The 12,090-nt window shown below is 35.3% G+C and overlaps 1 protein-coding gene across 4 annotated transcripts in view; it reads left to right on the top strand.

The window, feature by feature from the left end:
• EML5 (EMAP like 5) overlaps window positions 1-12,090 on the top strand; it is a 169,541-nt gene that overhangs the window by 35,287 nt on the left and 122,164 nt on the right. For all 4 annotated transcript variants that reach the window (XM_039232532.1, XM_039232530.1, XM_039232531.1 and 1 more), the window contains exons 3-4: window positions 7,295-7,393; window positions 10,082-10,150. In XM_039232532.1, the coding sequence (XP_039088463.1) occupies window positions 7,295-7,393; window positions 10,082-10,150 (168 nt within the window). The remainder of the gene's footprint in view (window positions 1-7,294; window positions 7,394-10,081; window positions 10,151-12,090) is intronic.

The following is a 12,090-nucleotide window of genomic DNA, read 5'->3' as shown; positions in this document are numbered from 1 at the left end:
GAAACAAACCTACATGAGTTTTTTTAATCATTTACCATAGATGTTATGAAATTCACAATGTATTAACTATAAGTATCTGTATACTTTAAACATAGATGTTTTCTTCCTAATTTTGAAATTCCTGTTTCTAAATGTTATGTGTTACATTGCTGAGGAATTTCTTTTATATATGTATATAAGGAGAAGTCATGCCCATAGCTTTTCCTAGTTGAAAGCCTTTAATCTTGTTTATTTTGTAGAACTTATAACAAAAGCCTTGGGGACATGTATTTTACTATCACAGATCTTCATGAGAATGTGTTACTTAAAAGTTTAAGCTTATAAAAAACATAATAGCTAAAAGTTACTGAGCACATACTAAGTGCCAGGCATTGTGCTGAGCCTGCATTATCTTATTTAATCCTCACAGCAACCCTATGAAATAGATACTATTATTATCTCTATTTTACAGATAAAGAAACTGAGACTTAGAGAGGTTAAATAACTTGCCCCAGGTTACACAGCTAGTAAATGGAGCCAGAGCGGAAACCCAGGTCAGTCACACTCCGAAGCTCATGTTTTTAACCACAATGCTCTCCTGCCTCCCAAACATGGAACTTAGGAGGTAGTTATTTATATTTCAGAAGGAATTCATCCATCTTAAATACAGTTAAAGCTTATAAGGAACTGCTACCAACTGAAGATTAAGTTAAGAGTATCTTTGAAATTATGTTAATGAGAAAATGCCTTAGTTAAAAAATATATTTGAGGACATATCACTTCACTAATATCAGAACTGTTTAGGAGCTATCAACTAGGAAATATTGTATGATTTTTGAATTTTATAAAGTGCTCTATTAAGATTTATCCAGTGAATGAATTTCCCTGTTAATAGTAGTGCTGAATATTATTTTCCCAGAGGCTTTCTTCTAAATGGACTGAATATCTGCTCTGACACGAGAAGTCTGCCTTACTGAGAATAATTAGGCCTGAAAATCTGTTTCTATAAATGCACATCAGGGGCACCTGGGTGGCTCAGTCAGTTAAGCGTCTGACTTCTGCTCAGGTCATGATCTCGCAGTTTGTGGGTTTGAGCCCCGCATCGGGCTCTGTGCTGACGGCTCAGAACCTGGAGCCTGCTTCGGATTCTGTATCTCCCTCTCCCTCTGACCCTTCCCTGCTCACGCTTGCTTGCTCGCTCGCTCTCTCAGAAATAAATAAAACATTAAAAAACCATTTTTTTAAAAATGCACATTAAACACAGACTAAAATTTCTAAGTGGGAGGAAGGGAAATTTGATACTTTATCTTGAAATTACAATACACTGTAAAACCATTTCTCATGTTGAACAAAATCTAAGCTGTAGTTACAGCTTTGATTTACAGAATGAACTAAGAATAAGTGTTAGCTTTTAACCTAATTTTGTCAATTATTGTGATGGTACAAAATAAAATAGTTTACCTTTGACTTTTGGCACATGATTATCAAGAGAGTAATTTTTGTGAAAATGTTAGGGGAGTTTACTGGTTTTTCCAAGTGCCTTTTACCAGTCTCTTGATATCTTGACATATCTCAAGTGCCTATTATATTATTCTTGAGTTTTTTTTCTATTTCTCTGCCAGATCCTAATTTCTAATGGCTTTATGTATGATTTTACCAGTATTTACTCCATTAAGTCCTGCATCTTTTGCAAAATCTGTGATTTTACTTTGTAACATTATGATAATTAGTTCTTTGTAATGAACACTGAGATCACAAGGACCCATGTACTAACATCTTTTACATATAATTGTTCATATTTGAATATGGTTCACAGTTGCAGGAACTCATGGGATGCGTCTAGCTGTGTCTATTAGCATATTTTTCTTACTTGAGTATTTAGTGTGCTAGAATATTTAATAAATCCAGTTCAGTTAATGGACAAAATTAAGATTTTGCTTGGTTCAGGGAAGAATTTGAGAAGCTGGATAGAGACTTCCTTATCTGGTTTTCTTTCTCCCTTTCTGACTTTTACTTCTTAATTGTTTTTAAAGGTGCCTTTCCTTCTGTCTGCTTCTTAAATGTAGAATTCCTACAATTCTTTAGGAATCTGTGGCCTTCTTTTCTTTTTACTTATTCTCTCTAGGTGATCATCTAGACCCATGATTTTAATGTGCATGTCAGTTAACAGTGGCTGAGCTTCTCTCCTTAATTCAAGATACTGCCTACCCCTGAGAATGTCATACAAATATACCACATATTATACACTTAAAACTGAATCTTTATTCCAACTCTATTAAAAGACACAGTTAAACCTTTTATTGTCTGTGGCCTGCTTCTCCAGCCTTGTCTCTGGCCACTTTCCAGTTGGCATTCCTCCCCTCAGCCCACCCTGAATTAGGCTTTTTCCTGAAGGCATCATGATCTCTCTAACCTTGGTGTCCTTTGATCTGAAAGGCACTTTCTCTTACTTTTCTACCCACCTCTTCCTCTATCTTCCAAGATACGGTTAAAGCATTACTTTTTCTGGAAACTTTATCTTCTTTCTCATCTACCCAGGCTGGGTAAATGTGAGAAAACATGATACAGTAAAAAATAATAGAAAGCTAGGAGAGGAAGCCATATTGGCTTGGTTATTTCTACCTTATCCTCTCTACTGTTGGTTAACCTATGCTGAGGGAGGTTGATTTTGGCCATGTTTATCAGGGCTACAGAGGAAGTGTTCCCAGATCTCTCTCTCTCTTTTTTTTTTAACCATCTGTTCAGAGCTGGATGTTTCAAGGCTCTATGGAGATACACGGAGTTTTAAAGCTTTTGGCCAATTGTGGTTTGCTATGTGTGTAGGATGAGCCAAATTAGAAGAAGCATCAGTAGAAAGGACAGTGCCCTTGTGACTATTCCTCACTTTTTACTTGCTTTGTGAAATTTTAACCTTTACACAGTAGGTAGATTTCTTTTAGCTAGATATTTATTGATACCCCTTAATTCCCAAGACTCTCAGGATAAGTGAATCCTCTCCTCTTGTTCCCTTAGTCTTTCTGCCAGCGTGGTTTGATGGAGACCTATAACAAACTATATACTATATTTCTTATGGGAGCTATTAATTCTGCCCATTTAAGGGTTTAAATAATAATTCTGCTTTGCAGAATCTGTTTCTAACTGGGTATAGATGGCATTTCTCATTCAGACAAGTAGAGGGCATAGGTTCTTAAAGCTAGTTATAGTTATGGTAAATTAACAATGATGGTGATAGCAAACATTTATGTAACATTAACCATATATTAATTTTTTTGTATGTGAATATATGTTAATTCTCTTACTAACCCTATGAAACACTTTTATTATTATCACTTAATAGGTGAGTTAGCTGAGGTTCAGAGAGGCTGTATAACTGCTGAAAGTAATCTAATTAGTGAGAGATGAAGCTGATGTTCACACCTAGGCAGCCTGATACCAAAATCTATGCTTTAAATCAGAGATTCGTAAACTGATGTACTTTCTGTAATAACTCAGTAAATATTTAAGCTTTGTAGACCATACGGTCTCTGCTGCAGCTACTCAGCTCTGCATTGTAGTGGGAAAGCAGTCCTGGGCAGCTTGTAGAAGAATGGGTATGGCTGCCCTCCAGTAAAATTTTATTTACAAAAACAGGATTCAGGCAGGATTTGGCCTGAGGGTTGTAGTTTGCCAACCCCTGCTTCTAATCCAGGGCAAAAAGTATGTTGTTGTGGGCTGATCCTTGTGATTTCTTCTTTATCCTTTTCAGTTACTTACAAGTGTATGGTTAATTTCCATGCATTTGGAGGATTTTCTGCATAATTTTCTGTTATTCTAATTTCTGTTTTTGTCAGAGAACATACTCTGTATTTTAGTTTTTAAAATTTGTTTAGGCTTATTTTGTGATTCAGAATTTTGTGGTCTTCATGAAGTTTCATGTGCGCTTGGAAAGGATGTGAAAAAAATATATTTTGCTGTTTCCTTTTTCTCCTTCTGTTTACTGTGCTATTGTTGTCATTCATTTTACTTAATACGTACTCTGTAAATCCCATAATAACTATTGTTATTTTTGCCTTAAACAGTTAGTTTTAAAAGAAAATTAAAATCTTATTTACATATTCACCATTTGGACACTTAATTCACAGGTGTAACATTTCTGTCTGGCTGAAGAAATTTCCTTTATCGTATCTTCTAGTGCAGGTTTTGTCAGTGGTTTATTTTCTCATCATCTGCTTACTTGAAAAAGACTATTTTGACCCAATTTTCCAAAGATAATTTGGTAGGTATACTGTTTTATGTTGTCTTTTTCTTCCTCAGAATTTTAAAGAGGTTATTCATGGTCATCTGACGTATAGCTTCAGATGAGAAATCTAGGATAACTTTTTAGTCTTTGTTTTTCCATACTAAAATTGTCTTTTTTTCTGACTACTTTTAAGGTTTTTCTCTTGAACACTGGTTTTAGCAATTTGATTACCATTTGTGTTGATGTATGTTTTCTCTGTGTGTGATTGTCCTACAGGGAGTTCATTGAACTTCTTAGGTTTGCTAGGTTTATGGGTTTCATCACATTTAGAAAATTTTTAGCCATCATTTCTCTGATTTCATATTTTCTTTGCCTCCATCTTCCCCTTTTAGAACTACAGTTACCTGTATACTAGACCACTTGATGTTTTTCTAAAGTTAACTGAGGCACTGTTTTTTTTCTCTTTTTTTTTCCCCCTGTGCTTTATTTTGAGTCATTTCTGTTGGCATGTCTGTAAGTTCATCTATCTTTTCTTAATTCTCTAAGTTGCTATTAATCCTATGATTTGAATTTGTATTTCACATAATTTAACATTTATTTTTACAAGTTCTGTATGTTTTTCAAATCTTCCATTTCTCTTTTTATTCTTTGTATGTTTTAAAATAATTCTTGGGGCACTTGGGTGGCTCAGTTGTTAGTTAAAAATCCGACTTCAGCTCAGGTCATGATCTCACGGTTCATAAATTCAAGGCCCACATCAGACTCTGTGCTGACAGCTCAGAGCCTGGAGCCTGCTTGGGATTCTGTGTTTCCCTCTCTCTCTGCCCCTCTCCCACTTGCAACTGGGAGCTAAAGCCAAAAAATTCCCAGAGATCATAAAGAGTGAGGATCACTCACGTTCCCGATAACAAGAATGGAGATGGGGCACCTGGGTGGCTTAGTCGGTTAAGCGTCCAACTTTCGCTTGGGTCATGATCTCACGGTTTGTGGGTTCGAGCCCTGCATCGGGCTCTGTGCTGACAGCTCAGAGCCTGGATCCTATTTCAGAGTCTGTGTCTCCCTCTCTCTCTGACCCTCCCCTGCTCACGCTCTCTCTCTCTCCTAGAAATAAATAAAAAATAAAAAAAGAATGGAGATATCTCTTTGAATTCACTAGGTATTCAGTAGGGATCCCAGAAGAGTCACACCTTAGTGGCAAAGTTAAACCAGTAGTCCTAGAGGGAAGGTGCTCTAGCCCTGCTCCCCAGTAATTGCTTTTTGTCCAGAATTTGTTCTTTGCATGGCCTTATGGATTCCGCCCTGTGCATGCAAAGATTGGTATTCTCAACACCATATGAGACCAAAGAGAACCATATGAGGACAAATTTGTTCTCATAAACAAATTTTCTGGAGCTTTTTCTCTGCTCTGCAAATTCTAGCCATCTTGACCTCTGAACTCCAGGCTCTGTCTTCTCAAATCAACAAGTCTGCTGGGCCCTGTTTGGATCCTACCTTTCTGTGCTATAACGTGGAAATAGCCCCCTAGATGAAGGCTAGGGCAAGTGCAGGTCTCACCTTATTTGTTTTTCTCCCTTTCAGGGTTCACAGTGCTTCACTTCCTGTTACAAATGCCTGAAAATGTTTGTTTTGCACATTTTATAGTTTTCTAGTTGTTTATGGTGGGGGAGGGGGTCAAGTTCAGACCCTGATTCTCCTCTCTGACTGCAAGTCAGTCCATCTCTCATGTTTCTTGACCTCTCTCACACTTTCCATCTTGCTGTCTCCTCTTTTTAACTCTGTATCTTCATCTCCCTCTACTTGCCTATTTAACTCTCCCACTGAGTTTTAAATTTTATTTATTTTTCATTTCTAGAAACTCCATTTGTGTCTTTAGATCTGCTTGGATACTTTTCATAGTCTCCTGTTCCTTGTTCATATGGAAGATATTTTGAAGCCTTAATTTTCTTTCTTTGTTCACCTGATAATTCCAATGTCTGATATTTTATAGGAGTGATTTTGCTAATTGTCTGATTTGCTGATTCTTATTTTCCCTATCTTCCATAGTTGTGGGGGTTAGAGATGTTTATTTTTATTGAATTACTACCTGTAGGAATTCTTTGAGGGATGGATTGACGTGTCAGTTCTCCAGATAGGATTTATATTTGCCTGTGGTACATTGTTGAAGATGCTTGAAGACTACAGCCCTTAGGACCACTCTGGATAAAATTTTCCACTTGAGGGGTTTATGATTAATGTGGAGTTAGGCCCTACAACCAAATGAAAGGTACTTAGATCTGTCCATTTTCAGGAGGTTTTTCTTCCCCTCATGATTGCCACCTCTTTGTTAAAAAGGGATGGTTTCAGGGTGCCTGGGTAGCTCAGTCTGCTAAGTGGCTGACTCTTGATTTTTGTCTCCGGTCATGATCTCACAGTTCCTGAGAGAATTTGAGTACTGTGTCAGGCTCCATGCTGATAGTGTGGAGCCTGCTTGCGATATTCTCTCTCTCTCTCTCTCAAAATAAATAAGTAAACTTTAAAAACAGGGAAGGGATAGTTTCTTGTTTTCCCTTACTCTGAGGAGTTTACTGCTTTTGTCAGAGGTTTGGAGTGCAAATCTATACCTTGCGCTGACCCTAAACTTTATCTCCCATTCTTGTTCAATGTGCTGAACAAACATCAGGCTTACTAAGAATTAGCTGGTAACTTTAGAGTAAAGTGGTTGTGGGAGCTTTCTTACCCTCCAGGATTCCTATCTGAAATCACTTTGTTTTTGTTCCAGATTTCTTAATTCCTTGACAGCTCGGCAGTGCATTTAAAAAGATGTTTTCACATTTTAGCTGGCATTTTTAGTTTTTGGCAAAAGAGATGTTTAGGGTATTTTGTCAGTCCTACTGTTAGAGTGGAACTGTCTCTTCTGTTTCTTAATGTGGAGAACTACACATATGCGAATATTAACAAGATTAAATACATCCAGCCTTTCTCTGTGAAGTCTATAAAACATAAATGTGTAAGTTTGATGTTTATAATGCCCAGAGTAGAATTTGTTTGCCATTTATAATTTGGTTCCTTTTTGATTTGCCTTTTTATTCCCTCATGGACTTCTTGGATATAATTCAGCGCTTGGTTTCAGTTGGACTTGACTCAAAGAATGCAGTTTGTGTTTGGGATTGGAAAAGGGGAAAAATGTTATCTATGGCCCCTGGTCACACAGATAGAGTAAGTATTCTCCTTTGGGGTTTCTACTGGGTACTGGAAGGGGAAAAAGCCAGAGGAGAGCCAGAGGATTTTATGTTTCTGTGTTTTGTTATTGCTAGAGAGTTCATATGTAACTAATAATTTAAAGTACAACCGTAAATACTCATAAAATTTTAGGACGTGTATATATTGTAGTACTCAAAAATATACTCAGTTAAGAGACTCTTAAATATGGAAATAACAGAGGGTGGCTGGAGGGATTAGGGGAAGGGGGATGGGCTAAATGGGTAAGGGGCATTAAGAAATCTACTCCTGAAATCATTGTTGGACTATATTCTAACTAACTTGTATGTAAATTTTAAAAAATAAATAAAAATAAAAAATAAAAATGACTCAGTATGCATAGTGTTAGCACAAAACTTTTAACCATTGTTTGCTTCAGGATAAATGATGAATGGTTCATGCCTAGGGTCAACTTAGTTTGGTTTATCACTAATTTGTTATGCATATATCACAATTATAGTGAAAAATGATATTGCATGTGTGAATTTAAAATTGTATATTCATATTAAAAATTTTAGAGACCTAATGTTTTTTACTTTGGAAACTTGTTAAAATTAAATTCCTTATTCTAAGCTGGATAAAGTTAATCATAAAAAATACTTTGTAGTCAGCTTTTTAATTAAATTTACTTTTATAAACATACGTCAAAAACTTTATCATAAGCCTTGTAAAATGTCTCATTTTTTGTGTGTGTAGTAAAATTCTAACCTGAACCAGCACAGGGGATATAGTCATTGATTCTCTTCAGGGGGTTAATCTGTGTATCTAAAAAAGCATAGAAAATTTTGTGTGTATTTGCATTTTGGAAAATAAACTCATCTTTTAGCAGATTTTCAAAGAGACCTGTTACCCACTCAAACACAATTTAGATAATTATTAAAGTGTAACAAATGAGGTTTGTATATTTTAATTGTGTATTCTGAGTTAGAGCAAAGCATTTCACTTTTGGATTTAGTAAATAGATTATTATGAAGAATGGCACTGTTGGAATTTTTGAAGCGTTTTTGTGGTTAGTATTTTAAAGTTGCATCAATATGGTTTTCATATAATTTGTGTCATGGTGAGTTGTTAAACATTAATTTATAAGATATAATCCTTATTATTACTGAAGAGTATAATTTTATACATTTTTAAAGGTAATAAGCGTCTTAGGTGATTATGCAGGCAGGCGTTGAAAGAAACATGGTGAAGACTAACAGAATTGGTTTTTTCTCCTATGAAATTATTTTCCAGATGCTTTTTATTATTAAAGTACATGTTTCTATTGCATATTTCATTTCAGCTGGGTTTTTTGTTGTTTGCTACTGTGACAAAAATGGTTTGTTAGAAGTTTGGGAATTTTAGACACAAATGAAGCCTGAGATCTCGAAATTTTAAGTATCAGTTAATTTTGTTTGACCTATTAACTATAAAAAAAGTTAAAAAATAAAACAATTTTTACTGTGAAACAAATATTTGGATTCTTTAAGTAGTTTTGTATGATAGAAATCTATAAAAACATTACCTATTTCAATTACTTAAAAAATTTCTTGGGGCACCTGGGTGGCTGAGTTGATTAAGCATCTGGTTCTTGATTTCAGCTCAGGTCATGATCTCACAGTCAGTGAGATTGAGCCCTGATTGGGCTTTGCACTGATAGCATGGAGACTGCTTGGGATTTTTTTTCTCTCCACTCTCTCTGCCCTGCCCCCACCCCCAAAATAAATTAACATTAAAAAAAGTTCTCTGTTTCTAGCTGTATAAATGTTAAGTATATATTCCATTCAGAATCTTTTCTGTGTAGAAATTATGTAGGTACTTGCCTCATGGCCTAGTTCTGTTCAATATTCTTGTGACTTTTAGACCAAATGTTTTATTTTTTTTAATGTTTGCTTATTAGAGAAAGTGAGAGAGAGAGGTGGGGAGAGGGAGAGGGGGAGAGAGAGAATCCCAAGTAGGTGCTCTGCTGTCAGCCCAGAGCCTGACCCAGGGCTCCATCTCAGAAACCATGAGACCATGACCATAACCTAGAGTCAGAAACTTAACCGACTGAGCCACCCAGGTGCCCCTGGACCAATTTTTTTAAAAAATTAAAAAGAGGCATTAATTTTCACTTCACCAGTTGTTTTGTAAAGTTCATAGTAGCTAAGAAATAATTTTTGCTTAATATTTTATTTTTCTATTTCAAATTTTAAAATTCTGTTTAGTTAACATATATGCTAAAATTGGTTTCAGGAGTAGAATTTAGTGATTTATCACTTACATATAATAATATCCAGTGCTCGTCACAAGTGTTCTCTAATACCTATGGCCTGTTTGGCCCAGCCCCCACCTATTTCCCCTCTAGCAACCCTAAGTTTGTTCTCTATAGTAAAGAGTCTTTTATGATTTGCTTCTCTCTCTTTTTCCCCTTTCCCCTATATTAGTGTTTTGTTCTTAAATTCCACATGAGTGAAGTCATATGGTATTTGTCTTTCTCTAAGAAATAATTTTTGTTCATATCATTTACATATTTATTTCTCATAAGATTGTAAAGTGTGGGACTCTATTATTTATTGAGGAATATCGTTTTATTACAGGTAGGGTTTTGGGACATTTGGTCTTTTGGATGGATTCTTAAGTGATTCTGATATAAGTATTTTAACTATAAATCTGATTTGTTTACAGATATTTGATATCTCTTGGGACTTATACCAGCCAAATAAACTTGTCAGCTGTGGTGTAAAACATATCAAGGTACTAGAAAGGTCTTGTTTTATAATAGTCATGTATACTTACTCTCTGCCACTAAGTACACACCACACTATTTACAACTTAGGGGAGCCTTAGGATTTTGACAGTGCTTATTTTTAAAATGTCAACATTTTTAACGTTATGATGTTCAACCTAACAGGTATTTATTGTATCATTACTGTGTGTGAGGACTGTGAGGGATATAGGTATGAGCAGGAAATGAATAAAACACTTTCCATAAAGTAATTTATAGTCTAGTGAAGTAGGCTTTATTGCATTTGTCTTGTTTTCCCGTGTTTCACCTACAGAATAAAATGTGAGCATAGGAAACCAAGCCAAGTAAGAGATTTCCTTCACAGAGATAAGTTCGTGTGACGGAAGCAGCATGGACAGAGTTGGCTTTGCCACTTAGCAGCTTAGCTGTTTGACCTGGAATGAGTCATATAGCCTCATAGAGCTTTTTTCACATCTTAAAAATATGGCTGCTGTTACGTTATATAATCCATATAATCCTTGTAGATTGGATTAAGTAAGGCAGTATTTATTCAAGAGCTTGTCAGTTCCTAGCACATAGCTCCTGGTCATCTTTCTGAAAGTATTATCTTTTCCTGTCTCTATATTTACTGTTTGATTTGACCTCAGCCTTTGGTAGTCTGTGTTTATTATGCTTATAAAAGCATATGAATATTGTTTTATAATTATAGTTCAGGTTTTGAAGCCCATATAGTCAATGGTGATATTCATTCTTATGTTTACAGTTACTTTTAAATCCCTGGTGCACATTGGAAATACTTGTTTTTCTTCCACTATCTGATATAACAGTTCCTTATAACAGTCAGTTCCTAGTAAGTAAGGTTCTGTGTTCACATTCTTTCTTTTGGCGTGCATACTTCCATCTGCATTTTCTCCAGAGCATCTTTAGCTGCCACTACAATTCTGGTTTTGATATTCTGGTACTGATTTGATAATGAATAGTATTATATCTTTATTTCTTTAACAAACATTCAGTAGCAAAAGTCTCTATGCTAGATTTAAGGTACACAGTATAAACACTGCAAAGGTAGAAATTTTTATGTTTTTCATCAGTGATGAATAAGACAGTGTTTGTTGTTATTGATATAAAATGCTTAATAAATTATTGGCAAATTAATAAGCAGATATTACTGTTTTGTATTATAAATAAAACTGGAAGTTCTATTTTCAGATATTGAACAAATGATTCTTCTGAATTAAACTATATTTTTAACCATGGGTTACATTTCTTTCTTTTGGTTGAGTCAATGAAAAGTATGATAGATGTCTTTATAGGCAATACATTTGAGAAAATTAAGTCCCGGAGATGATCTAGAACTTCACTGGCCAGTACAGTAGCAACTAGCTACATGTAGCTATTTAAATTAATTAAAATTAAATAAAATTTAATCACTTCTTCAGTCACCCCAGTCATCACATTTCAAATGCTCAAGATCCACTGTATCGAGTGGTTAGTCTGTTTGGACTGTGTGTGTGTGTGTGTGTGTGTTGGGGGGAGAATATTTTCATCATCACAGAAAGTTCTATTAGCTAGCATTGATCTTGATTTTGTAACAAGAGTACTTCACTCTGAGCATCAGAATTTTTGGATACCTGGGTTTGACTCTCCAGAGATTCTGTCTCAGTTTATCTCGGTGGGGACCCAGGCTTACTATGTTTTATAATTTCTCTCAGGTGAATCTAATGTGCAGCCAAATTTGAGAATCACTCCTAGATGAAAATAGTAGGTTGAAATAGGGATTTGCTGGTAGGAAGAGAACCAGCTATCTTGTACTCAGGGATCATGGGGCTTTTAGAATGAAAAATTATAAAATTTCATTGATTAAAGCATTCATTATTGAATGGATAAGGATCATAATTTTTATTCCCTGGAACACATTTCTTTGTGCAAAATTATTCTGTATATTCAT

The sequence above is a fragment of the Hyaena hyaena genome, unplaced genomic scaffold, assembly GCF_003009895.1.
Source record: "Hyaena hyaena isolate Hyena2069 unplaced genomic scaffold, ASM300989v1 scaffold_67, whole genome shotgun sequence".
In the NCBI taxonomy this organism is placed as follows: domain Eukaryota; kingdom Metazoa; phylum Chordata; class Mammalia; order Carnivora; family Hyaenidae; genus Hyaena; species Hyaena hyaena.
This window is presented reverse-complemented; position numbering and strand designations above follow the sequence as displayed.